The sequence below is a fragment of the Convolutriloba macropyga genome, chromosome 12 (genome assembly GCF_964194025.1).
Source record: "Convolutriloba macropyga chromosome 12, txConMacr16.3, whole genome shotgun sequence".
NCBI lineage: Eukaryota > Metazoa > Xenacoelomorpha > Acoela > Convolutidae > Convolutriloba > Convolutriloba macropyga.
In genome coordinates this window covers 2741814-2768004 of record NC_134479.1, presented here as the reverse complement: position 1 = coordinate 2768004, position 26191 = coordinate 2741814, and the positions used below count along the sequence as shown (strand labels likewise).

At 34.9% G+C, this 26191-nt stretch overlaps 1 protein-coding gene across 2 annotated transcripts in view; it reads right to left on the bottom strand.

The window, feature by feature from the left end:
* Positions 1–22425, bottom strand: part of LOC142350294 (uncharacterized) — a 68853-nt gene extending 46428 nt beyond the window's left edge. Inside the window, exons 1-5 of one of the 2 annotated variants that reach the window (XM_075402094.1) lie at positions 22224–22425; positions 14022–14073; positions 9679–10008; positions 8946–9011; positions 5942–6131 (exon numbers count right to left, since the gene is read on the bottom strand). In XM_075402094.1, the coding sequence (XP_075258209.1) occupies positions 6039–6131; positions 8946–9011; positions 9679–10008; positions 14022–14073; positions 22224–22420 (738 nt within the window). In that variant the 5' untranslated portion in view covers positions 22421–22425 and the 3' untranslated portion in view covers positions 5942–6038. Of the gene's footprint in view, positions 1–5941; positions 6132–8945; positions 9012–9678; positions 10009–14021; positions 14074–22223 lie in introns of those variants that run through there. The other variant, XM_075402096.1, reaches the window with a different exon arrangement.
* Between the last annotated feature and the right edge of the window lie 3766 nt (positions 22426–26191).

Here is a 26191-nt window from a genome sequence, read left to right as displayed (position 1 = left end):
ATCAGTAATATGAAGTTCTCTCATGTTCTGACTTGAGTTCATATCGAAGTCTTCTGTGTTTTCTAGATACATGCGATTGTGACTATTGAATGAGTAGTTAGAGCTACTTTACTTCTAAATTCTTCATGATATTCTTTACATATAAACCTAATCTTAGAATAGATATTGTTTTCAGTTTCAGTTTCTGATTAAGTTTCTGTTTTAGTTTTAGCCCTAGTTTTAATAATATAATCATCTTCATCCAAATTATACACCCTCTCCGAGATTTTCTCTTCTTCAGACTCAAACATTTTCTCCAATAGTTCCTTATGTTTGAGATCGCACGATTGATGCCTGTATAAACCCTTCTTTGATTCAAAGGATAGATTACAGACATCGCAGAAGTTTATGACACTAGTATTAGTTGATTGAGACATGATGTATTTTTTTAGGGGAATAATCAAAAAATATTTTTTCGAAAAATGAAAATGAAATGCAATAAATGCATAAATAAACCTTGGAAAGAATGTTGTAATAATTGTAAAGAATTAGAATATTCTTGTTATGTTTGTAAAAATATGGTTAAAGTGAAAGATTATATAGAACATTTGGGATATCATTATTCTGATCCTGATCAATATCTCACATGTAGTATGTGTAACGTTTATAAACATATATCATTATATAGATTTAGAAATAGGAAATGTAGACTATGTATTTATCTTCATAGATATAGATATGGTCACACTAGAAATCAATTCAGAGAGCATGTTTAATATTCAAGAAGACATAGTCAAGAAGACATTCAAGAAGACAATCACTGTGTTTCCACCGATCTCAGTGTTTTTGACTGTATACCCATCACAGTGTGTCCCATATACAGTCTCACAACAGGGATTATCCTTTTTTAGAACTGTGAATTTGGTTTTTTTATCTCACTTAGTTTCATAGTAATTCATTAGAGTCGGGGGACGTTTACTGGAGTCAGTGAGGAAGGAACCCCAAACCTTCCGTTTGCTAAAGCAACTTAACTAGACTCGATGATTTAACCACTACACCAAGTGAGACAGAAAGTTTTATTTTAAATTGATTAAATATTGATTAGGGGATATGTGAAAATTTTTATTATTTTAATATTTCTTTCAATTTTTGTTCAAGTTTTTTCGCAAGTTGGTTTTACGTGCTTTTTACACGGTCTCATCTGCGAAGCAGTTTCAATGATTAGTTTTATACTAGTATCTGGGGATGTCCACCGGAGTCGGTGGGGATAGAACCCAACCTATCCGTCTGATAACAGTTAATTACCAGCTTAACTCTGTACTAGTGGTTTGCACTAAAAGAGACAAGAAATGATAGATTTAAAATATAAAAGAAGTGAATATAGACCTAATATATAGTAGTGGATAACACAAGGCCTCCAGAAATCAGTAAAATTTGGCCCGATTCGACATTTGGTGATTAGCTCTTGGAGAAAGGGTCAAATTTTGCTTGTGGCTGGAAGCCTTGTTTTATCCACTACTAAAGCAACTGATGTGAAACCATAGTCTACCAGGTTGAGGTCCAGACCGAAACGGCCTCTGATCAGACCATCCCGGACAAAACTGACCTCTGATCAGACCGATCCAGACTGGTTTGACCTCTGATCAGACTAGAGTGCGCTCTAAGCTCCGTGTGCGCTTAGAGTGCGCTCGAAAACTTCCTCTGATCAGACTATTGTGCGCTCGAATGTCACCCCCTGATCCGACGAGTCTGCGCTCGAATCCGCCTCTGATCAGACTGAAGTGCGCTCGAAATCGCCTCTGATCAGACTGAAGTGCGCTCGAAATCGCCTCTGATGAGACTGAAGTGCGCTTGAAATCGCCTCTGATTAGACTGAAGTGCGCTCGAAATTGCCTCTGATCAGACTAAAGTGCGTTCAAAATAATCTGATCAGAGAAAGGATTTGAACATGAAAAAAAATCTCTCAATATTGTTATAATATATTCATTTCATGAAAATTGATGTTTTCAGAATGATATTCAACTAAGGAAAAGCCTATAATAAAAGCATTGCCAATTAAAAGAAATCCGAAGTGCCAGAAAAATAGTTTGTTGATTATGCCAATAATTCATGTTTTTGACTTAATAGATGAGCTTAGACAGCTTTACATAATAATGTCTTGATCTACAATTAATCCCAAACTTTTCAAAAGGATACCGGCAGTCGCTATCAGCTGGGCCTCTTGTCTCTGATCAAACCATCATAGGCTCTCGATCAGAATGCGTCTGTATTGTAAACTCTTGGGAGAGACAGCTTCAGTCAGCAAAACAAAAACAAGAAAAATTGAAAAAAAATTGCACGAATCGGCCTCTGATCAGACTAGTGTGCGCTCGAATTGGCCTCTGATCAGACACGTTTGCACTCAAAACTGCCTCGGGTCAGACCGTCCCAGGCCGACGTGACCTCTGATCACACAAGATCCAGACCATTGTCCAGACAAAAGTGCGCTCGAAGTATTCTCCAGACCATGTAATTCGAGCGCACCGAGAACACGTGTGCGCTCAAAGATATGGTCTGATCAGAGGTCACTTCGGTCTGGCCACCTCGACCTGGGTACTGTTCGCAAGTTGGATTTTCATTCCTTGAGGGTATCCGATAGAGCAGCCCGCAAACTGAGGATACTGAAACCTTCCTTTGATTTGATCCTTTCTTTGAAAAACTTTCAGCGGACTGATCCTCATTCTCATGAAAATGCAAAACTCGTTTCAATTTGGCTCTGATAGCCAGAAAAGGCAATCTGTTTAACCTGTTTAACCAGAACGTAGACTTCTTCTATCAAAATCGAGAATCGTAAGCTGGGCATCGCGATGTCTTTAGTGCCAAAATGTACAATAGGTTTAGAAAACAACTTGAGGTGCTTAAATTAACTAATAACCCACAGATCACACTGACATTTTTTAAAGTTTTAACGCAATCAACTGATCTTAAGGACCCAATAACACACCGAATGTAAATCGTACGATTCAAACTCATTAATCCGAGGGTTTTGTAATTGTCAACAACAATGATTTACTAATGGTAGAACCACCTGCCCTTCCAGAGGCAAAACTTGTCGCGATTGTGGCTTTAAAAGCTACTCTTCTCTATTGTGTTCAAAATGAAGCTTTGCAAAGCTACCAAGAATAATGCTCCGTTATTAATAAAAATAATAATGAAATCAAACCAAACGTGGTTTCCACCATCTTGGTTTGCCACACTTAGGGGAGGTTCAATTTTGATTAAGATTTTCTAATGAATCACATCCAGAAGGATATGCAGTAGTATCTGAATTTAGATATTGCTTCTGCCGCAAAAAACTTTGTCAGTACACCTGGATGGATAAAATCCCCCATAGCATGTAACACAGAGCGCTCGGAGGAATTAATGCTAACAGTTGTTCTTTATTGTTTAAGACGAATGATCGGCCACAAGAACAGCAATGTAATTCAGTATTTTCAATTACACAGTGTCCAATAAACAAAACTGATGGTATAAAAATCAAAGATTTATTAAAACGTTCGCAAAATCTGCAGTGCATGTAGTAAAATCCAACTTTGACAAAATTTATTTGCAAAATTATCCTAGAGGTAACCAAAATTGTTACGAAAATTGTTAACAAAATTGACATTGTCCGCAATTTTGAGCATGACTAATTTATGCTGCGCTCCAATCATGATTTTATGCAGCGCTCTAAATTTGGTTTCCTGTCATTGATTACTTAAAAATTACGAAATCAGTGACAGAAACTTGTCAACTTTCACATTTCGATCACGTCGTACAAAAAAATAAGCTGCAATTAACATACCGCTATTTTTAATTTATTTTAAATCACCTGACAGTGAGTTGAGCTCAGTGGCGATCATTTTATAGGCGTCAAACACTAATTGAAGAATCACAAAATAGGCTTTATTATAATCAGCGTCAGGTTATTGAAAACGAATCACTCAGTGGTGTTTTTCTTTTTAGATCAAAGTTGTCTTTTGATTAATTTAATAAAAATCCTCAGTGCCATTTTTCATATAGATAAAATTAGATTTTTCATTATGTTAACAAAAACCCACAGTGCTGTTTTTATTTATGCATAAAATTGGTCTTATGATTATTTTGATAAAAATTCTTCGGCGCTGATTCAGTTTATAGATAAAATTGGTCCTTTTGATTAATTTAAAAAAAATCCCTTAAAGCTATTTTTTTCACCAACTATTGCTTGAGTAAGAAAACATATTTATAAAATGATAAGCAAATAAAAACGTATTCAAATGGGACAGATTTATAAAATGATAAAGCAAATAAAAACGTTTTCAAATAGTTTTCTGTACTGCAAAGAGGCAATTAAATTGGAACTCGCAAAGTGTCGATAAATGTTATTAGGGTATTGGTTGACAAATGCTCTTGACTGTTATTTTCAGCAGTTTCAAAACATATTAACTACATTCTGATGTTTTTATGCCCATGCGATGTAATGCTGCCTCTCATTTCTAATCAAATCGCAGTGATCTCCAAGAAACGGGTCCAACGACGAAGTTGTTATCTCGACAGATTTGGAAGGTTTTAGCAAAAAAAGGAGCAGACGACCTGATTCTGAGAAACACAACACATGATGAACTTGTTTCGTTAAAAGAAAAAATTCCTGAGGTGACTGAGTAGACACTTTCTTACCATCAATAGCAACTCGTCTTTTGCTGGCTGAAAAAAGGATGAAAATCATGTCTGCATCAGTCGGGTGCTCTGGTATTTCTATGAAAATCGTCTTGTGATATTCTTCTTTCACAAGGCTGGTCAATAATACTGGCCTTGTGATTGTCACTTCTTTTTCGTCCAGTCTAATCAAGTTTGCGAAAGCTTTGAAAGAATCTCTTATCTTAAACTTTTAAACTTCAAAGAAAAAATAAAGCATTGCCTCCCACAATCATCCAAATCCTCATCACCGGCACTCGCAATTTCAATCCAACTAACAGTAATTGAAACATGTGGTTTTATTTGACTATATTTGTTATTGGTGTAAAAAAAATTACTGCGGGATTTTAAAAAAAACTTTCGTCATATAGTTCATAAGTTATTTTTCTGTTAGTGTTCTTTCGTCTGTCAGCTTTTGCATACAGAAAATATCCCAACCGACTCTTCATAGAAGATAGTTTCCTTTCTTTCTGAAACAAAAATTAAAGCAATTGAACGCAATCAAAACAATTAAGCTAATTTCTAACAAAAGCCGCGGATAATAGTAACATTAATTACGGATAAAAAAGACTATGATAATAGTGACAATAAAATTGCTGATAAAAGCAACCCGTACAATAGCTATTACTGTAGAAACTAGAGACGTTCAAGACGCGGAAAGTAGTTATCTTTAGCGCGGATATTGGAGACCTAATCTTGCGGGAAATGGTGACAAAAATGTGTCCGTTTTTCTCGCGTGTCATGAGGTTGTGCAATCGGGGACATCTGTGACAAATTTCTCCAATTTTGAGCAAATTTGAACTAGTTAACCTTACTGTGACTGTTGTCTGCGAAAACCTATAAAACCTTATCTTAAAACATTTGAGAGCGGACAATGCTGACTTCATCAAGAAAAGTTTCTTGCTCAAAATGTATGATTGGCGACGTAATGCATGGTTAACAGATGTTTCTATCTTATCTCAATTTAATGTACAGTCAATGTATTTTTGCCCTTACTTTACATTAACTCCGTTGAGGTAAAACTACCCCAATTTTTTTTGCGTTCGGCGAGATTTATTCAACGCTTATTATCGACCAATTCCAGATTTGATGTCCTTGAATCAATTCTCATCTCACTTTTCGTACTTTTTTTCAGGATTGTTTTTCAAGATTAATTACTATAGTTAGCATTTTTATAGTAATAAGTGCAATAAATCTATCATGTTTTGCTTTCTCTTCTATACCTCTAAACTTTCTCATCTCTGCTTTCCTCATGGTTGAGTTCTGATATCAGAAAACAGAATGTGATAATTTTTTTGATGCGATTTTTGTTAATTAGTACTTCTTTGTATTGTTTGTTTGATTGTGTTTGTCTGTTTGTTTGTTTATCTGTCAGCTACTCTCTCTAGTTTTCTGAGCAGTTTGTTCACAAATTGTACCTCTGCCTCCAATTCTTCACTCTTCTCGCTCCACTGTCTCTACAAAAAACAATTATCATATCATTTTTTATATAACTATAACCTTGAAACCAAATTATTAAATTAACAATTGATTTAGTTTTTCCCGGAGCAAAGTATCAGAACAAATCAGCATTGAATCATGAAATTTCAATTCCGTAATTTTAGAATGCTCAAATTCTTACCATTTCACTTTTTACCCGGTCAAGAGAAAAATCAGTGAAAAAAACCCGCTGGACTGAAATATTACTTAAATTGATTGATATGGTCGGATCAACAATAATTATCAAATTAGTTTACCGAGTCCCCACCTAGCCACAGCTTATCGTCAAAAAATTAAGGAAAAATTGCGGTGAAAATCTGTGAACAATTTTTCACTGAAAAGCACAATCATCTCTTACCGCGAAAGCAATAATTTTTTGTAAGATGTGAGCTTGAAACTGTCTCTGATCAGACCCTTCCAGACGGAAAGGATCTCTGATCAGACCAAAATCAGACCATTGTCCAGAGGATTGTGCGACTATGGCCCAGACCAAACCCAGACCATCGTCCAGGTGATTGTGCCTTCTGATCAGACTATTGTACGCTCAAAAATCACTCCTGATCAGACTATCGTAGTCTCGAAATCACCTCTGATCAGACTCAATTACGCTCGAAATTGTCTGATCAGTGAATTGTTTTCACTATTAACAATTTTTGGTATAATATATTTATATCATAAAAATTGATGTTTGCATTATTAAATTCATCTAAAAAAGACCGTTCTAAAAGTGTTATTGTTTAAAAAAAGAAAATGCAAATGCAGAGAAAAAATTATCTAGTATACCATTAGTGCATATTTGGAACTCAATGGATGGATTTAGACAGCTTTCCATATAAAACGTTGTGTTCTACAGTTAATCAAAATTTTCTTTTAAGGTGAGTGGCATTTTCTATCAGTTGGACCTCTTTGGTTCAGATCAAAGCCATCACACTCTAGATGTGTCTGTGATCGGAATGCTGCTTTTTATTGCCTCTTGGCAGAGCCAACATCTCTCAGTACAAAAAATCAAAAAATCAAAAATAAAGTTCAGCTCGAAATGGTCTCTAATCAGACTAATGTGCACTTGAATCCGCCTCTAATCAGACCGTTCCCATCCTGAAGTGACCTCTGATCATACCACCCTCAGACCGAAGTGACCTCTGATTATGCCATCCCCAGACCAAAGTGACCTCTGATAATACCATCCCCAGACAGAAGTGACCTCTGATCATAGTATTGTGCGCTCGAACCAAATCCCAGACCTTGTAATTTTGGTCTGGGAACACACCGTATGCGTTGGACTTGGTCTGATCAGAGGTCACTTCCGGATGGCACCTCAACCTGGGTTACGATCCTTAGCAGTGAATTTTTTCCCGCATTCTTCTGGTGCCAGTTAGAAAAATTTCACCGCAAAAGCAGGATGCGTTGAAAAATGTTAGCTCTCACTATCGGCATCTGAAGCAGTTTAGAAATAGGCCTTTTTCACTTTAAAAGAGTTCAGTATTTATTTAGAATGCAAATACTGACTCAATTTTCTTTCTCAATTTAAGTAACTATGGCTTCGAGTAATACTATTACTTCCAGTTTATATAATATTTTGCAAGAACTGCGGATTTCAGCGGTTAAAGTTTTATTTTCACCGCTTAAATGTTAAAAAAAAACTAATTCACCGCTACCAACAGGAAGCAGTACAAATAAAATTTACAGCGGAAAACCGTAATTCTTACAAAAATAGACCGCAAATTTTTTTGACGATTTTTTAACTGGTCGATTGACGGAAGATGTGGGATATAGGAAATGAGAACGTTCGCCAGATCGTTCTAGGTCGAGATCTTGTCGAAAAAAGTGTAATAATTATAGTGAATAACGTTGAAATGAAAATAATTTTAACGAAAAAGCGCCCGCATCATTTAGAGATGAATGCTGTCAAAGTTGTGAATTTTTGTATGAATTGCGGTTTTTGACGTTAGATTTTTGTAGGATTTGCGATTTTTTGTGGTGCAATTTTGTTTTCAACGCATTCACTGGATTTCTTAAAAAAAAGGAACTGCCGGGCACCGGTTCCATCTTCTCAACTCCTGCAAGTCAACAAGTACTTGTTCCACTGCGCCACCTCTCACCTACTTCTATGATATTTTTGTGAATTTGAATCAGATTCAGTAAACGTTATAGAAAACAAATGCGTTGAAATTTTTTTGTAAGATATGCGGTTTTCAGCGGCCAATTATTTCTTTTCACCACTTATGCGGTGAAAAAAAATATTCATCGCTGCCAACAACAAGTGGTGAAAGTAAAAATTTCACCGCAAACAACCGCTATTCTTATGAAATTTCACTGCAAAATAAAAATAAAGTTAATTGTAGTAAAATGAAATTACAAATATAAAACCAGTTAGAAATCACGACCTCCTGCATCCATCACTGCAACTATTTCAAAGATGGTTTGTTCCGTCACTCTCAATGCATGCACTGCTATTCTTTCATCTTTTTTGCAATATCTTCTGGGTTGAAGATATTTGGTAAATTAAGCGGTTGAAGTTTGTAAGAGGCTAAAAATCGCAATAATTACATCTTTTCACCGCATTCACCGCATTCACCGCAACTCTTAAATTTTTTTTAGCAATTTTTAGCGTTGACACTTTGACCCGGGATATAAGAAATGAGAATTTTGGTGAGATGGTGTATTGGTTAAGGGAAATTCGTGCTCTATGGGATTAATGTAATTGAAAGATACTGAAATGCCCTCTAAACTTGGGGTCGGCCTTAAACGTTTCTAATTGTCAGTTGTTTGTCAGTTGTTTGTTTGTTTATTACCCTTTGTCTTTTGTCTTGTGGAGTTAGATGTCCCCCAGGGGGGAGTCTATGGAGACGGTCTCTCAACTGAAACACACATTCGATCACAAAAACAATTATAAAAGAGATCATAATCATAGATTGCTCCTTAAACAATTGGGCTCAATATAATCTTGCTACGATAAGCAACCATATGATGTTGGTAGACTTAATATCCTTCAGTACTCTACAAGTCTAATTGGAGATGTCTGAGATCACTGCTTCATTATCTAATCAGAATGTTGACATGTCACTTTTGACTGGGCAGGTCATTGTAGACCATCTGGTCTTGTTTTCTGTCCTCTTCATGTTACAGTTTCCATAGTGCCAGTCAGTCCTGATCTATCTAATTTTGTGTTAAGTTTTAAAAATTTCTGAGCTCACTTAAACTTCAAAATATTCGGTTATGTATGAAGAAATTGATAATTCTTTCTTTCTTTCTAACACGCTTCTAAAACAGTAAATAAAAACACCGACACAAGAAACCCATTCAAAAGCCTATAAAGCTAACTTGTATTTATGGTATCGCAAATTTGTGAAGTCAGGGTTGTCGGATAAATAATAGCAGAATTTAAGAACTGTAGAACTGTAGAATTAAGCAGATTCTTCAGTGCTATAGTCAGTATTGTTCTTTTCAGAACATATCAACTCTTCTTCTTCTTCTGATAAAAATCTGATCATTTAATAAATCGTATTTTCTATATATTCTACTTACAGTGTTGAGTTTGGCTTTGAGCTCACTGTGCAATTGTCTCAATTCCTCCATGGAAAGGTGGGAATACTTCATCACATCCTGGGCAAACTTGTTCACCTCTTCTTGATGATGTTGAGGGTGGAGTAGATGAGGGGTACCAGTGGGTGTGAGTGGGGGAGGAGTGCGAGGGAGAGAGTATCCCACTGTGGGTGAGGCAGGAGTTAAGGCAGGGGGAGGGGGAGGATGTGCAGTGGTGGGGGATGAGGATGGAAGGAGAAGGGGTGCAGACTGGTACATGGCAAGTTGTGCTGTGAGCTGTTGGATTCTGTCATTTGCCAGTTGCAACTTCTCCTACATAGAAAGAATTAGTCACTCAACGAACCCATTTATACTCGTACCTATTTTCGAACAGTATTCCTCATGAATTCAAATGATAATAAAACGAGCGAAACATTTTTTTTCTATTTTCTTAATTTGCCCCTCTGTGGGGGATTCGCAGCTCCAGTTCAAGTTTCTAAGGCATCCCAACACAAATAGTAGCAGAAATATCTGAATTGCGTTAACGATTCTGTTTCCGAGAATTCTGTCAGATATATTTTAAATTGAATGGAAGAACAGACACACACAGAGACGCGACTTGTGATATAAATTCAACACTGCTAACTTGTCCACTCTAACTTTTTTTTTGAAAATGTGTGATGTAACCCAGATTATTGATGCATCTGGGAAAAGAGCTTGTTGTTCCGACCCTCTTGAGGGGGGAGGAACTATATACTCAACTGGGTTTTTTTTTGTTCCGTGAATTTTCGCCGCTCGATATATTCATCGTAGAGAGTTGAGACTGGTATCATTAGAAAGCTCGTCCAGCGTAGAATATGGAATTAAAAAGATTTTTTTAATTTTCGTTTTCTACAGGGAGTTATCGAGGCTTAAACTTCTGAGAAAAGAAGAGTGAATTCACGTTGTTTTTATTCACATTTTCCGGAATTTTTGCCTAAATTTTCGTCAATTTTGCTAAAATTTGTTATAATTTTTAAGAATAGTGTCGTTGATTTTATTTTTGAAGACGAACAAGCATTTTTGATTGTTTTGATTTAATTTTTTGGTCAAAAAATCTGGATAAACATTTCAAAATTTAGCCTTTTTCATCAACAACAGCACGAAATAAGCTACTTTAGTCAACTTTGATTAAATTTGCCTACAGTACACACCCAAACAACACTCATACAATCTTTGTAGACTCAGAGGGGGGCTATTTCTACTTCAGAGTCCGCAGAGAGTGCCTTGTAGTTAAAACTTTGCCGTTTTTTGCTAACTTTACTCGTTGATTATCAAAAATGCAAAATTTATTTTGAGTTTCAACTCAGAAATTATCTATATCTACAACATTCGAAAAATCAATTGTTCCTAACGGACAATAAGTATTAACAGGGGTAGTTTTGGGCCATTCTTGGACTGTTACAATCCAAAAAAAATCGGGTTGTAATCAGTCGGTCTTTTTTTTTAAAAAAAAGACTTTTTTTTTAACAATAAAGAACAGAACATATCAAATCAAAGCTCAGGAGTGATAGGTCCAACCAATTCGCTTGCTAAACAGCTCCAGGCTAATGCATTTAGTTTTTTAATTGAAAGTTTATGGTCGTTTCTTTTTTAAAAATAATTGACTTTTCAATAAATAATGGCTTAATTAACTTTTCCTCTATTTTTTTCTTAATTTGTTCAACTTCCAGCTAATTGTCAGCAAAAAAAGACTGCTTTTTCTTTCTACTGAGTTAACATTTATTCTCGGTTGCAGTTTTAAGCCTGAAATTATTGTTTTCTGGCTTTGATACTACAAGATTTTAGATTTTTGTTTGTTTTGATATTTGCCAGTTTTTCACGTTTTCTAATTTTGTCTTATTATCACATTATTGACAGTCCTCATGTCACCTTATTAGCATTCAAATTAAAGCACAATTGAACATATTAAAATCCTGAAAGATATAAATCATCGTTTTAATGGCCTCGACGCCTCTTTCTTGAAGAAATCAATTGAATTTTTTAATTTTGTCTTAACTGTCATTTATACTTTGACGTTTCAGTCGTATGAAATTTCCTGTATAGTGATAGCTTTCATTGGCTTTTCATGGAAGAATAGAAAAACCGATATTCTGATATTAGCAGATAGCTGATGGCTTTTATGACTTTCAAACTCATCGTTTTCCAAAACTAAAAAAAAAACTTTTTTAACTTCGCAATTTTGTTCTTTTTATGTTTCTTTTTGTTACCTAATCTCGTTAGTTGATTACAGGTCAAATATGACATTATGGGTGTCAAGGGAATAAAAGGGATTGGTGTCCCAAAATCTTTCTTTTAAAGATTTTGTTATGACCTTACTGGCTTCGGCACCGCTTTTTCACAAAAAAAAATTAAATTAATTTGATTTTTGTCATATTTGACGTTCTTTTTGTAGATGCAAGAAATATTCTGGATAATTACAGGTCTCGAGGGTTTCCTTTTTCATGAAAAACGACGATATTTAAATAGCTCTTTTTGTAATTAATGCCTTTCATGACCTTGAATGTAATTTTGTTTCGAAAAAAAAATTAAAAGTATTACATACTTTAGCACTTCGCTTTTTTGTCTACTTGTTACCTAGTCTTACTAATGAATGGCCACGTACTACATTATAGCTGTTTGAAGAAGGCGCAATCAAATATATTTTGAGTGCCAAAATTTGGCTTGACGGTTTTGACAGCGTTTTCTGGCAAGTTTCAATTGAAATTTTGTTTGTTCTTTGTTGTTCTTTGAAAAATGAATAAGGTCAGGTCCTAATGCCCTTCTATAGAAGCAGTGGTAATCGCAAATTTGTGGTAATATTAATTTATTCCTAATGGTATTTATTACTTTGAAGTTAATTGTTTCAAAAAAATAAGTTAATTTTTTTTACTTTTCTGTTTTTGTTCTTTTTTGTATAATTGTTACCAAACTTTTTTATGGACTGGTCGCATATGTTTACTGGTGATTTATAAGTTATTTTTGTTTAGTTTCAGGTTTATCTGACGGTATGTTGACTTTGTTATTAAATTTAGTTTTTAAGAGGGACATAAATTTTTTGATGTAATTAATGTTTGTTGTTGTTGTTGTTTGATTTTGCTGTTCGTTTTGACTCGCTTTCTTAATATTGACATATTACAGCAATCTAATGCATCAATTTTTACTCCACTGAGTTATTTGTTTTGGAGGTTATCTTTTCGTTCATACAGAATTTTTTGAAAAAGACTTGGGCTTTTTTGGGATTCGCAAAAAATATTTTTTGGGTTTTTCTATCTGTTCCTCATTTGGTAGACAATTATGCCAAAATTGTGGATGGGCGGGGTCGGAACCTTATGTGCCATTGCACATTACCGAGCCGCCTTGTTTAGTTAAATTATCAGCCTTTTCTGAGTGAAACAAGTCCCAGTAGCCGTGGATGCATTTAGAATTTGGACACTTTTAGGCACTGTGGATTCAACCTGCTTGGACACCAGATATCACAACCATAAGAAATAAGCGATGAGAGAAGAACTTCTTAGCATAACGCGCAGTTGACATTGTGTCCAACTGTTACTTCTACAAAGCAAAATTTGTTAAAAACGGATCACTATTTGTTCCCAGAAACCCGATTGTGAGGGTTTCTGGGAACAAATAAAAGGCAAATACTCAATTGCGTGGGCGCCATGGTGATTTGTGGGCACAAGGTTGATCGCAAGAAAACTTTCTGAGAATTGACTGAACTTAGAAATGATTTAAACCATGATTTCCCCAACCAAGCACACCTTAAATTTATGATTATTTTGGAAAAAAAAAATTTGAATAGACTTTGATATGATTATTCGACAAAATTTTTGCCAAAAACAATTGCATCTGGACCTTTAAAGAATGGGGTGGACTTTGGCTCGACCTTAAGTACTGGTGCGTTTAGGTTGCTCGTTAAAAAAAATCCTCGCCTGTGTATGTTTGAACGCACCATACCCCATGTGTGCGTTCAAAAACGGTCTGCATCATAAACGAGGACAAACGAAAACCTCGACCTGTGTTCATTGACTTGAGCTGTTGATTTCGATGTTCTTTTGTTTGAAACTTCTTATTCAATTAAGCCCGCTACTCTTCACCAAATATTTCATAAACTGAGTATAGTGAGAATTGAGATCTCTTACACGGTTTCCACTGTTAACAGGGGTGAGTAACCAAGAGGGGAAAAATGCTAAATGAGAGAGTAACAACACTCTTCCATCATTTTTCATGGCACCTTCGTTCCGTTCTTTTAAATCGGTGATTTGAGACAAAATCTGGATGTGGCTGTCACGCTGGAATTGATTTTAATTGGTCGCTAATTGTCTCACCTGATTGGCTCTGAGGGAAGCGATCTCCTCATCCTTCGCTCTCATCATCTCACTGAAACACAATCAAACTTCTATAGACTCTTATAAACACAAAAAAGAAATGGGAATGAAAGCAATTGTGCATTATACTAATATTGCTAAAAAAACTATTTATCGATCTGAGGCTGCTGCAAACTGAGGATTAACGAATGATATCTACTCCTTCGAGTACAAAAGCAGTTTTTGATACGTTAATTGAAACGTGAACTTGTTCATTGTTTATAGTTGAACACCAGCTCAAGGTCTAAAAATTATTTAATATAATAGATTTTTCAAGGACCAAAAGAAAGATTTTCACTATATTTATCCAAATTGAAGTGCGTGACGCGAGCGAGGTCTGATCAGACGGACTTGACTCGCACACCGGGCACAAGTAGTGACAGTTGGCATAATGTATTCCTTTCAAAAAATAGAAGTTATCTTTATATGTTTTTCGAGCTCCTCCTCCAAAATTTTTGTCATCATAAAACCAAATTTGTTGACCTCAACAAAACAAAACAAGGCTAACTTTTTGGGGTAGTTTTTTAACAAGCGTAGTTTTTTAAACAAAAGTATAATGCCTATTGATCTGCTTAAATAAAGTGTCAAATTAACGATGTTTAGGAGACTGATGGAAAAAAATGTTTGTTGCTAAAAAAGTCCTAAGTGAAGGTTTTAATAAAAAAAGACTTTTCATGAAAAGTTTTTAAGCTTCAACATCCTGATTTTTCGATAACTTCTTACCATTTTTAAAAATAATCTTCACTCTAAATAAAGTTCAGGTAAATTTACCTGAAAAAACACCTGAATTTACCTGAATCGTTCAGGCAAATCGTTCCCACCAGAACTATACCTGAACTTATCTGAAATTTACCTGAAATTTACCTGAAATTTACCTGAAATTTACCTGAAAATTTCAGGCGTCACTGGCTGAACTTTTACCTGAACTTGCCTGAAAATCACCTGAAAAATACACCTGAAAAGTTCAGGTAGTTTTTCTGGTTCAGGTATTTTTACCTGAATTTCACCTGAAAAGTTCAGGTTTTTAATCTGAAATTTTCAGGTGAAATTCAGGTAAAAATGCCTGAATCAGAAAAACTGATTCAGGTGTATTTTTCAGGTGATTTTCAGGCAAGTTCAGGTAAAAGTTCAGCCAGAATTCAAAGGTCATAAAGAAACCGTTTGGGTTCCTTTATATTAAGTTGCTCCTTTAAGTGAGAGTTTGTCTTCATAGCAGATTTTAGGAAAGTGAGAGAGACTCATTGAGGCTGATTTCCTGCTATATTGAGAGAAATAAATGCGAGCAAAAATGAGAGCGGATGAAAAACAAAAGATGAAAGCAATTTTATTAAAGCTTTGAAAAAGAGCAAAAAGTTTTCGGATACAGGTCCGAACTACAATCGTTGTTGTGAGACTAATGGTTATTTCTACAAGTGACAAACAATTAGAATTACAGTTTTCGAGTTTGCCAGAATCAAACAACAGGTATGAATCATAAAAACAAAATTTTATTTGTATTATTGCTTCAAGATATCCAATTGCGGCAAGACATCCAAGATAATTTGCGGAAAGCTATTCAAAGCAACCTCATTCCTTCAATTTCTCATGCATCAATTTATCGCAGCTGTCTTTATCGCAGCTATCAGCAAACGGTATCAGATGACCAAAGAAAAAAAACATGAGTACAAACTTTTAGCTGTTGCAAATAAGTTCAAGCCACAAGAAAACGATGGGCTAGCTCCCACGGTTGAAGAAAATTGTGTTCTATTAAGTAAAGTTTTGACCAGGATACGAAAAAATCTCAATGTTATGTCCTACACTGATATGGAAAACACTGATTCAAACAGCAACTTGCTCATCTTCAAAGGAAAAATTGACGGTCGAAAAAAGCACCCGAAAGTTTCAAAAGCATAAACGCCACCCCTGCTGCTGCAATACAGAAGAACAGTTTACCATACAGCCTAAACTTCTCTTAAATATTTTTAGAAATTTCATCGGAATTGTTGTGATCGAGCATTGAGCATGTGTTAATTTTGGAGGTTTGAGGTTGAAAATTGTTAATAAATTCTGAAATACTGAACCAATCAAAACGAGACCTAGCTAATTAGAATGACCGTGAAACGGTCTTTAAAACCAAATATACCACCACTTGTTTCTGTTAAGTACATAGAAAAATAAATCCGCCGAGCAGTCACAATGACTACTTTTCTCCAGTACTCATCTTCTCCACATCTAATTCAGTTTTCCTCCACTTCAACAAAAAAATTGACAGCAAGCAATTCAGTTAAAATCCAGATGATCAGGGAAAAATTTAGTTTCAAATTTCACATAGAACAACTATTTAACCATCTTCGTTAAAGAAGCCACCTATAAGAACAAGCAAAAACAGTTTAATGGCAACAAAAAGCGACTACTGCCGTTCAATTTGAACCAATACTTTCGCAGAAATTAACAAAATACCAATTTTTGCTCAGTTTTTGGGGCTCAATTGTAGCCCAAAATCTTCGAAACTGATGTAAAACGACGTGAATTAGCGACTCCCGCCTTTTTCTAGTTGTAATTGTAGTCCAAATCTGAAGTCTTATTCACGACAAACTTTAATGGAGAGGTGGGAAACAACTTCTGACCTTGCTATTAATGTTAGTATGTTTTGTGTGTTTTGACACTAAACGACATTCATAGAATTTTGACAATTTTTAGAATTTTGAAATCGTGAAAAAAGAAAAAAAAGGTTAACAACAAAAATTGAAACTTGTAGACTCAAGGATTTTGTCTGTTTTCTGGGAGGCACAAAATGCAAGCCTAAGAAGCAGTTTGATTGCCTAAAACACCACTCAGCTATAAAAATCCGAGAAAAGAGAAGATTTTCAGCATTCAATCTTGAATAACTCTTCCACAAAAAATTTTCAGGACTTACACTAAGAATTTCCTGGAAGACCATAGGAGACCTAATAATCACTAATTTCGGTTCCTAAATAAAATTAAAAATGAAAAACTAAAAACATTGATATCCTGTTTATATGAAATAATTTAAATTTTTAACTCATTAATTGAAGAATCTGCCTAAACATTTCCTACAACTGTTTTAATTCAGCTTGCTGTAAATTTTGTAGAAGGATTCTGATTGATGTGTATGATAAAAAAACTGATGGAAACTGTAACTTGCGATACAATTGCAAAGACACGTTTCATTTTTTAAAAAAATTGATGGAGAGGTTGTCCCCTCAAGAATAAAAACTTCTGGGGAATGGATTCCAAATGGATTTTTTAATTTTAAAAAAATTACTGGAGATCTATTTTCTCTCATTCTACAATTGAAAATGTTTTTCAGTTGATATTATACAGAGAAGCGATTCTAATCCACTTTACACTCACTTGTTTGCAGACTTGTACAGGCTACAACTTTGTAAATGATCGTGTTTTAATTAGCACTAAAACTGAAAAGACAAAAAAAGTTTGTTCATCTGCAAAACAAAACCTTCAAGAGTTGGTTTGAGAGATATTCTTCACAAAAAAGCAATCAAAACTTTGTGAAGCCTTTTCCTCCTCTATGATAAGTCACTTAAGTATTCATTGCAGTAGTAGGTGAGGTAATAGCAATGAAAATGAGCAGGCGACATTGGAGCTCAAAACTACGTTCTAAGAAATAATAATCATAAAAAACTGGTTTGAAAAAAACTGCATTTTTTGGAAAGAATTAAGATTTGTCTTTGTCATAGTTAGACAGTTTCATTAAGAGGTGTTTTAGCTGCTTGCAAAAAAAAACACAGTTCGACTCTGTATTATGTTGAATTGGCCATTGATGTTCGTGACAATTATTAATTTATTGATTTGCAGAACTTACATTTTTACTAATGTAGGTGTCCAAATTAATACTAAAAATGATTTGAAAAGAAACAGAAGAAAGAAACTCTGTTTGAGAAAAAGTTCTGTTGATGCCTGACCAACAAAAACGGATTCAACAACTCCTAGCACACAATGTATGTTTAATTGCATAAAATCTTTAAAGAGTTTAGAAAAATAATTATTTGATGAAAAGAGCAATCGTTAATTTCTGATAATTTATTAATCCCCTATGCTATATCCATACAGGTTTCATTAGGCCAATAATTCATATGATGGCAATTAAAGTGAGCACAGGGTAAAAGAGTTTCAAATATTTTTCAATGAAATAAAAATCTTAGAAGACATATTTGTAGTTAACAAGCTGCAATTTTTTGCTGGATTATTAAAACTTGATTTTTTACAAAGGAAGGAAAGTAGATTGGGAACTCTTTTTGTCATTGTTTTGAACAAAACAGTTACGAATTGATATTTGGCTTAAAAGCACGTTTGACCCCCTTTACAGTCCCCTGTTTATATGCTTTTGTAAATAACAGTTTTTTCAATGTTTGTGCCCCAGTAATACCAAAAACGAGTTGAAGTAATGCAAAACGCATTTCATAGTGTTTCAGAGGGAGTTTTTTTAGATGCTTGAACGAGAAAAAAAAGATTCAAGAGCCGGAAGATAAAAAGTTTTGTTTATATTCAAAAAATCAGGCAGAATGGGCTTGAAAAAAAATAATGTTCATAGAAGATAAATTGTTTTTCTCTGACAAATTATCCTCCTATGTTAAGTCAAATAATAAATTTCGAAAACAAAACAATATGCAAATGAATAATTGATTCCATAGAATCAAATCACAGTTGTTGAATAGACAAATTTTTGTCTGTTTGTTCTGGCTAATACCCATATTTTGGTCTATTTAGTCTTACCAATACCCACAAATTGATCTGATCAATTGTCGGGCCAATGGTCTGCCCTTGGCTCTGTTCAATTAGGTCAAAACACTGACCAAATACCTGGGAAATGGTTTGGCGTAGGGTCTGCTCAGTCTGGCCAATGTTCTGGACAACTGTCTGCTCTAGAGTCTGCTCGGTATTGCCAACGTTTCGAACAAAGTCTGTTCAATCTGGCCAATGGTTTAGACAACGGTCTAGCTGATGGTCTGGAAAAAAGTTTTGCCTAGTGTATGTTTGGTCTGGCCAACATTCTGGACAAAGTCTGTTTACTGTGAACAATGGTGGCCAATGTCTGTTTGGTCTGGCCAAGGGCAGCCAAAGTCTGTTTGGTCTGGTGAATAAGCAAACGTGGGTATAGTCGGCCTGGAGCCCAGTGTTCCCAAACCAAGTCGCTCAAACCAGTACTTGCCTTGGATTGCTAATTCCATCTTTTAAAAAGTTCCAAGAACGTGAGAAAAAATATCAATATTTAAGTTTTAGTACCAGTTTTTTTCCATAAAAGTTCGTTATTTTTGACTTTTGGCCACGATTGTAGCATAGTTGGCGCATTTCAAAAGCTTTCAAACTAATTCGAGTATATGCAACTAATAGACAATTTCAGTACCCAAAAAACACAAGCGATAATGAGATCTGCTAGTAGTTTAGTACTACTGTCAGAGAGTCCTTTCAAGTTTTGAACGAGCTAACAGCAAGCACGTGTGAAAACCGAGCTGAAGTCTGATCAGGGCTGCGTATTTTCTGAATGGGTCTGATGATGGCTGATCATACTCTGGATGGGTCTAATCAAAAAAGTGCGACTCAATCTGGATGTAATTTCTCAAATGCGCTGAATGCTTCTACGGATGTGCTGAGTTTGCGCTAAAACTATGTAAGAAATGTGCTGAAGTTTTTTTGTTGCTACGTTTTCTCAAAATCGTAATTTTTTAACGGAAGTGCTGAATTTGCGCTGAAGCTTCGTAAGAAATGCGCTGAAATTTTGTTGTTGCTGCGTTTTCTCAAAAGCGCTGAATTTTTTCTACGGATGTGCTTAATTTAGGTTGAAGCTTTGTAAGGGATGAGCTGAAAAAAATGCTGAAACTTTTGCAAGAATTGTACTCAGAATGCGCTAAAATTATGTAAGAACTGCGCTCAAGATGCGCTGAAATTTTGAATTTTCAGCGCCTTTTCAAAGTTTCAGCGCATTTCAGGGCTTTTCATACATAATTTCAGCGCACTTCTTACAAAAAATTACGCTGAAAAGGCGCTGACATCTCGACCCGGATTGCTATGAAAACATCAGAATTGGTGATTAAGTCAAAGACCACTATTGGCTCCAACGTCCTCAGTTAAATTTACTTACTTTTTTTGGGGGGGGTATGAGGGGGAAGGAGAAAGTTGAATAGTTTGCATGATTATTGAGAAGAATGCAAAATGGGATGATGTTGAAAGAGTCACTGAGAACTTTGTCCGATGCTTTACTATGATAACATAGTTGGTGTTGGACTCAAAAACATTTGAGTTATTTTAAACGTGTTCCATTTGGGCACAAATACCAGGAAGTAAAATCACAATTGAAGCATCACCCAATTCCTTCATGCAATTGCAACTAAGTTCTCTTTCAACCGCTAAGAAAAAAGTTCAGAAAGCAATGAAACACTAACAGTACAAATGCCCTTAATTTTTTGAGGGTTTGATCCGTTTTGAACTTTTAAGGTCCAGCGAAAACTGTAAGCTTATTTAACTAGAACCTCAAGAGCCATTCAACAATAACCATAACAACGATAATGTTCGACATCAAAGATTTAAAAGAAGGAAAAAATTATTTCAAAATATTATGAATACTTATCAGCGACAACTACGGGACAAAACATTCAAACAGTTATCAACCCAAGGGGTAGGCACAATCAAAGAATCAAAAAACCACCAAACAGCTGGTGTTTTTTTCACAAAGACAGAGATTTTGATTTATTACCCTTCAAACGGATAACAGCATAATTGGTTAACCAAGCCCAGCTTTCTCAAGCCCAGCTTTGAACCTATCAACCGTCACTTTTTTATTACATGAGCGAACTCAAAAATTTGAACCAAATCAGTTCAAAATGCAATATGCATGAAAAAATACTAATACTGGAAGCATTCTCGAGCAGAACTCAATCCCAAGAAATTGGGGTCTGGAGAAAGAACAACCTAATGCAGATTGTGCATAAGATAAGCTTGATATAGCCTGACAAGAAACTCTACTTGTTCAACGTATACTTGGCTAGAGAAATGAAGCCTTGAGGAACAGGAAAAAATGTGAGAACGGGTTATAAGAGATGCCCAAGTTCGAGCGTGGCACACTAGTCAGAGAAGCTGGTTCTAATCCAGTACTGGTCCATTTTCACAGTAGTTGCACCTGCATAGGCCCGCTAACACTTAACAACCGAAAGGGTAGGCAGCACCAGCCAGGCAAAAAAAATTTGCCAAACAACCTGGTGTTTTTTCAGAAGGTCAGAGATTTTGATTTATTACTCTTCAAACGAGTTCAATCAAAAATAATTCTGGATAGCAGCAAAGTTGGTAAACCGGGCCCAGATTTCTCAAGCCCTGCTTTGAGCCTAACAACAACAACTATTTTAATACACCCAAAATGGTTAAGTTAGCTGGAAAAATTTTAAGTTCACTTAACGTTAATTCTTTGTGGCGTTGAGTGGACAATTCTGCCAGCCGTCCAATCCATTATCAGTAACTTTTCCTATTGAATATATCAATGCCTTAATTTTTACTTTTTGTTTGTTTTTAATTAATTAGTTTTCTACACTGTCTATATTTCTTTTTTTTTCTTTTTTAAAAACTAAACATAAGTGGCATTATGGGTTTCTTTTTTTTTATAATTGTAGAGGATGTTTTTGCCTTGAGGATGTTTTTGAATTCGGGATGTTTTTGCCTATTAGTATCAAACAGCACGTCAAACACTAAGTTTTTGATATTTGTTGTTGAGCTGAGATTTTTGTTTTGAAACTAACAGCTTTTTACTGCAAAACCCCACAAACCATTTACATAAAAAAGATGTCGATATTTGTGAAAATAATACATTATCCCAATGATTACTGCTACTTCAACAGTTAAAAGTATCAGCCATGGTATCGCCAATGCGCGCCCGAAGTGGGTCTGGCACCCCAGTGCGCGACTCAAGTCAGTCTGATCAGAGCCAATTTTGGTCTGGATCGGTTGATCAGAGCCGATTTTGGTTCTGGATGGTTTGATCAGAGCTGGCGTGAGTCGCGCACCTCATCCTGGGTTACAAAAAGCTCTATGGGACGCCATTTTGACAAACGATTCCTTTTTGGTGTCGCTTCAGTTTGGTAATTTTTTTAAACTGCTCGCACTATGCACAATACTGTAGGAAGAACATCAAACTGAATTGTTCTCTTTGTTACTTACTCAGTGTGTGTTTTGTTTTGTGTAAGAGCGTCAGAATTGTGAGATGGAGAGAGAAGTGCTGATTGTAGTTTAAGAGTCAGTTCCTCTATCTCCCCCTCGTAATAATCCCTCAGATCCAACATCTGTCTCTCCTTCTTCTCCACAATCTGTTCCACCCTCCTCCTCTCTCTTTCCCTCTCCCTCTCTCCACTATTCATTCCGCCTTCTCTCTCTCTTTCCTCCTCTAGTTGATCTGACAATTATGAATTGACGTTTTTAATGTTTCACTCCAAACTAGTAGCAAATTAAATGATCAAAAGTCTAATTTTACAAACTGACCCGAAAAAAAACTTGTAAAGATCCTGGGAATTGATCTTGCTATGGCTGAAGGAAAATCTGTCATACTTTCTAGAGACTACAACTTAAACTATTTTGCAAAGCGCGGCAGAAGTCTGCTACAATCTGTAATTTCTCCATATGATCTTAAACCAACGAATAATGATACAGCTACAAGAATGACTAACTCTTCTTCAACACTTATTGATTATATCATAACAGACGATTACGAAATAGGCATAGTAGCGGATACGATTTTAGAAACTGATTATTTTGCAACAATCACAGTTCTTAAATCTGTGATGCTAAAATCAAAAACAACAAAGAAAAAAATTTTGACAAAAAAAAAACTATTCAGCCATAGCATTCCAAAATTTTACTGAAAATTCAGACTGGAGACACTTTTACGGTGCAGTGACAGGAGATATGATGTTATTAGAATTTCAAAGAGTTATTGAAAGAGCATTAGCACTACATGCTCTAATTAAAGCCTGTTATATTAGGACAGATAAACCAAAATTTTTGCTTCAAAAAAATGGCCATGTGAGGAAACAAAAAAAAAAGTTTTCAAGAATTAGCGATGATGAAACTAAAAATGCGATGATTTAATTCGTCAAAAAGAAAAACAAATTCTTTCAAGTTTTATGGAGTTAAACAGTGAAAAAGCCAAATGAAAATTCATTCAAGATCTTCGTAATAAAGAAAAGACTCAAGCAAGAATTCAATCTTTACTAAACAGTTTTGGAGATAAGATAATAAAGCCCATGGAATTTGCAAATCTTTTAAGTTAAAAATTTTCCACTCTAGGAGAGTTCATTGGCTTGCAACAAACAAACAACCTTCCTCCTAAAACTGCTCCGAGAAAGTGTTTCAAGTTCCGATATATAACAACCAAGGAAACGAATGTGCTCATAGATTCATTGAATACAAGTAAACCAGTCGGTCCTTCAAAAAAACCAGCTTGGGCAATAAAAGATGCTAAAGCAGTGCTAGCGGAACCACTATGTTATCTCATTAATCAGTTCATTACAGAAGGAAAATTTCCAGAAGATCTTTAAAAAGATTGTGTAACTCGCCTCTTCAAAAACGGGAATCCCGAAGACCCACTCACACTCAATTATAGACCTATTTCTGTCACTTCTGCTTTGTCAAAAATTTTTGAAAAGGCGTTCATTTCACAAATCACAAGTGTCCTAGAAAGGGAGCAATTATTGTCTGCTAGTCAATTTGGTTATAGAAAACAAATTTCAACAATTGATGCTATCCTGAAATCGGCAGAACAAATAAGAATAGAACTCAACAAGAAAAAAAATGTTACAGGGACGTTTTTAGATCTTTCAAAGGTTTTTGATTCTATAAACCACAATAAACTGTTACGGAGACTTGAAAAAATAGGTTTTGATGAACATGCTACCAATTTAATAAAGAATTAATTGTGTGAAAGAACGCAAAGAGTTGTTCTGAATGGAATTGAATTAGGCTGGATGATTTTGAAAAGAGGAGTTCCACAAGGTACTATTTTAGGACCTCAATGATTTAACATTTACGTCAACGATTTAGCAAAGATTGTAGAAAAGGATTGCACGGTCGTCCAGTACGCAGACGACACTTTTCTTTTTACATCGAACACTGATGAAATATCCTCAAAAACAAAACTTGAACATAACATCTCAAAAATTGTTGACTTTTTTTGCAAAGTCCCAGTTAGTAGTGACCAAACAAAAAACAGAATATATTGTGTTAAGCACCAGGAAGAGGTTTACAAATACTGTTCTGAATGTCGACAATAAAAGAATAGCAGAATCCAATAGTGTGAAGTATCTTGGCGTAATTATTGATAGCAAACTAAAGTTTGATGGAGAAGTGAAAAAGATTCTTCAGAGAATGGCTTGTGGAATAAAAGTTTTGAATACACTCAGTAAAAATTTACGAGAGTAAACGAAAACCTTATTACTTAATGCAATAGTAATAAGTCATCTACATTATTCCGCTCTAATTCTGATAGGGTTGCAAAAGTCATTACTCACAATTTTAGAAAAACAACTGAATTGGGTAATAAAATCCATTTTTAATAGGAGAAAATACGATCGGTCTACAGATCTCAAACTTTGCAACAAAATACAACCAGTTTCTTTTCTCTTGAAATACCATTGCTCAAAATATTTTTTTCGCTTACTCAGCAAAGATCTTCCAGCATATAAAATTGAACCTCTCTCAACCATGAGAATAAAACAACATGACATGTCAAAAAAGTAACGTTCGATATAAGAAAGAACAATAAGTTTTTAACTGATTCTTTTATTGCACAAGCCATTTCAAATTATAATAGTCTGCCTTCTAATATTAGACTGAAAACAACATCGAACGCTTCCTTAAAAAAAGAACTGAAAGAATACTTTTGGAAAGAATTTTTGAAGGACCCAAAAGTAACTGATATAAAAGATGACATTGAGAGCATTAGATTTTAATTTTATTTTTTAATCTTCATGATGTACATATAAAATTGTGAGAACATTTTATGCTTGCATTTTAGGCCATTTTTTAATAATGTGAGGTCAAATTTTTAGTTAAGTAATTTAATGATTTTATAATTTTACATAATGTTATATTCTTAACTTTACATTGCCTCTTTTACCATTTGCATTTTGTACTTATGTGTACCATAGGAAATTAACAAGGCTCTTTTTGAGTCTGTTGACATTTGATGATGAAATGTATTAATAATCAATATCAGAACTCTCTATCAAATGTGATTTTCTGCAAATTCTGTTCTATTTTTCTTTTTCAACGTCACTTTCATTGAGGGAATTAAAATAATATCTAACAATTTGCCTAACCGTTTTTATCTTTCGATGTCAACAAATACTGTTTAGAAAAATGAAACAATCATAATTGAAAAGGTCTGTGCGGAAAAAAGTGACTCAAATTGTTTAAAACTTGAAAAAGCATGTTTCCAAGAAATGCATGTGAACGAAATTCTTTTAGCAAAAAACCACATAAAGAAAATGTTGGCTATGGCTTAAAATCGAGAAATGATTGCAGGTACTGTCAGGAGACGTGAGATCCACAAACGCAAATTGAGAGGCAGATAAAAAACAGATTCTTTTGATTATAACAGATACAGCCCGTTTTAACCAAACGCTTTCATGAAGTTTGCTTCCTTTTTAAATTCTCTGCAAATGAAAAATCAAAATCGTAATTTTATTTATTAACGAAATTTTTTTCAGCTGTTTTCTTAAGTGGTCAAAGCAATAATAGAAAAAGAGTACGATTGAATTCAACAAGTTTTTCCGTCGGTAAAAATTGCTTAGGAACAATTTGATTGAAAAATAATGGAAAATATTTGAGTTTTTGCTTCGTCACAGCGAAAGAAGTTTTTTGTCATCTTAAATTACTTTTTATACCACCGGGACCAACAGACTTTCATGCTTGGTTTTTCCAAGATAACAAAGACGGTTAATGGATCCTGTCAACTAGGTTTTCAATGCTTTATGAGAGAGGGAAAAATTCCCACTGACTTTTCGTAAATACTACTTAGAGATCTAAACGTTGAATTTGAACTAAAGCAATGCCCTCGGAGAAAATCTATCTGTGTTTCGGTCAAAAAATCCACGGTCAATGCTCTAATATTTAACACTGAAATTGCTAGAATA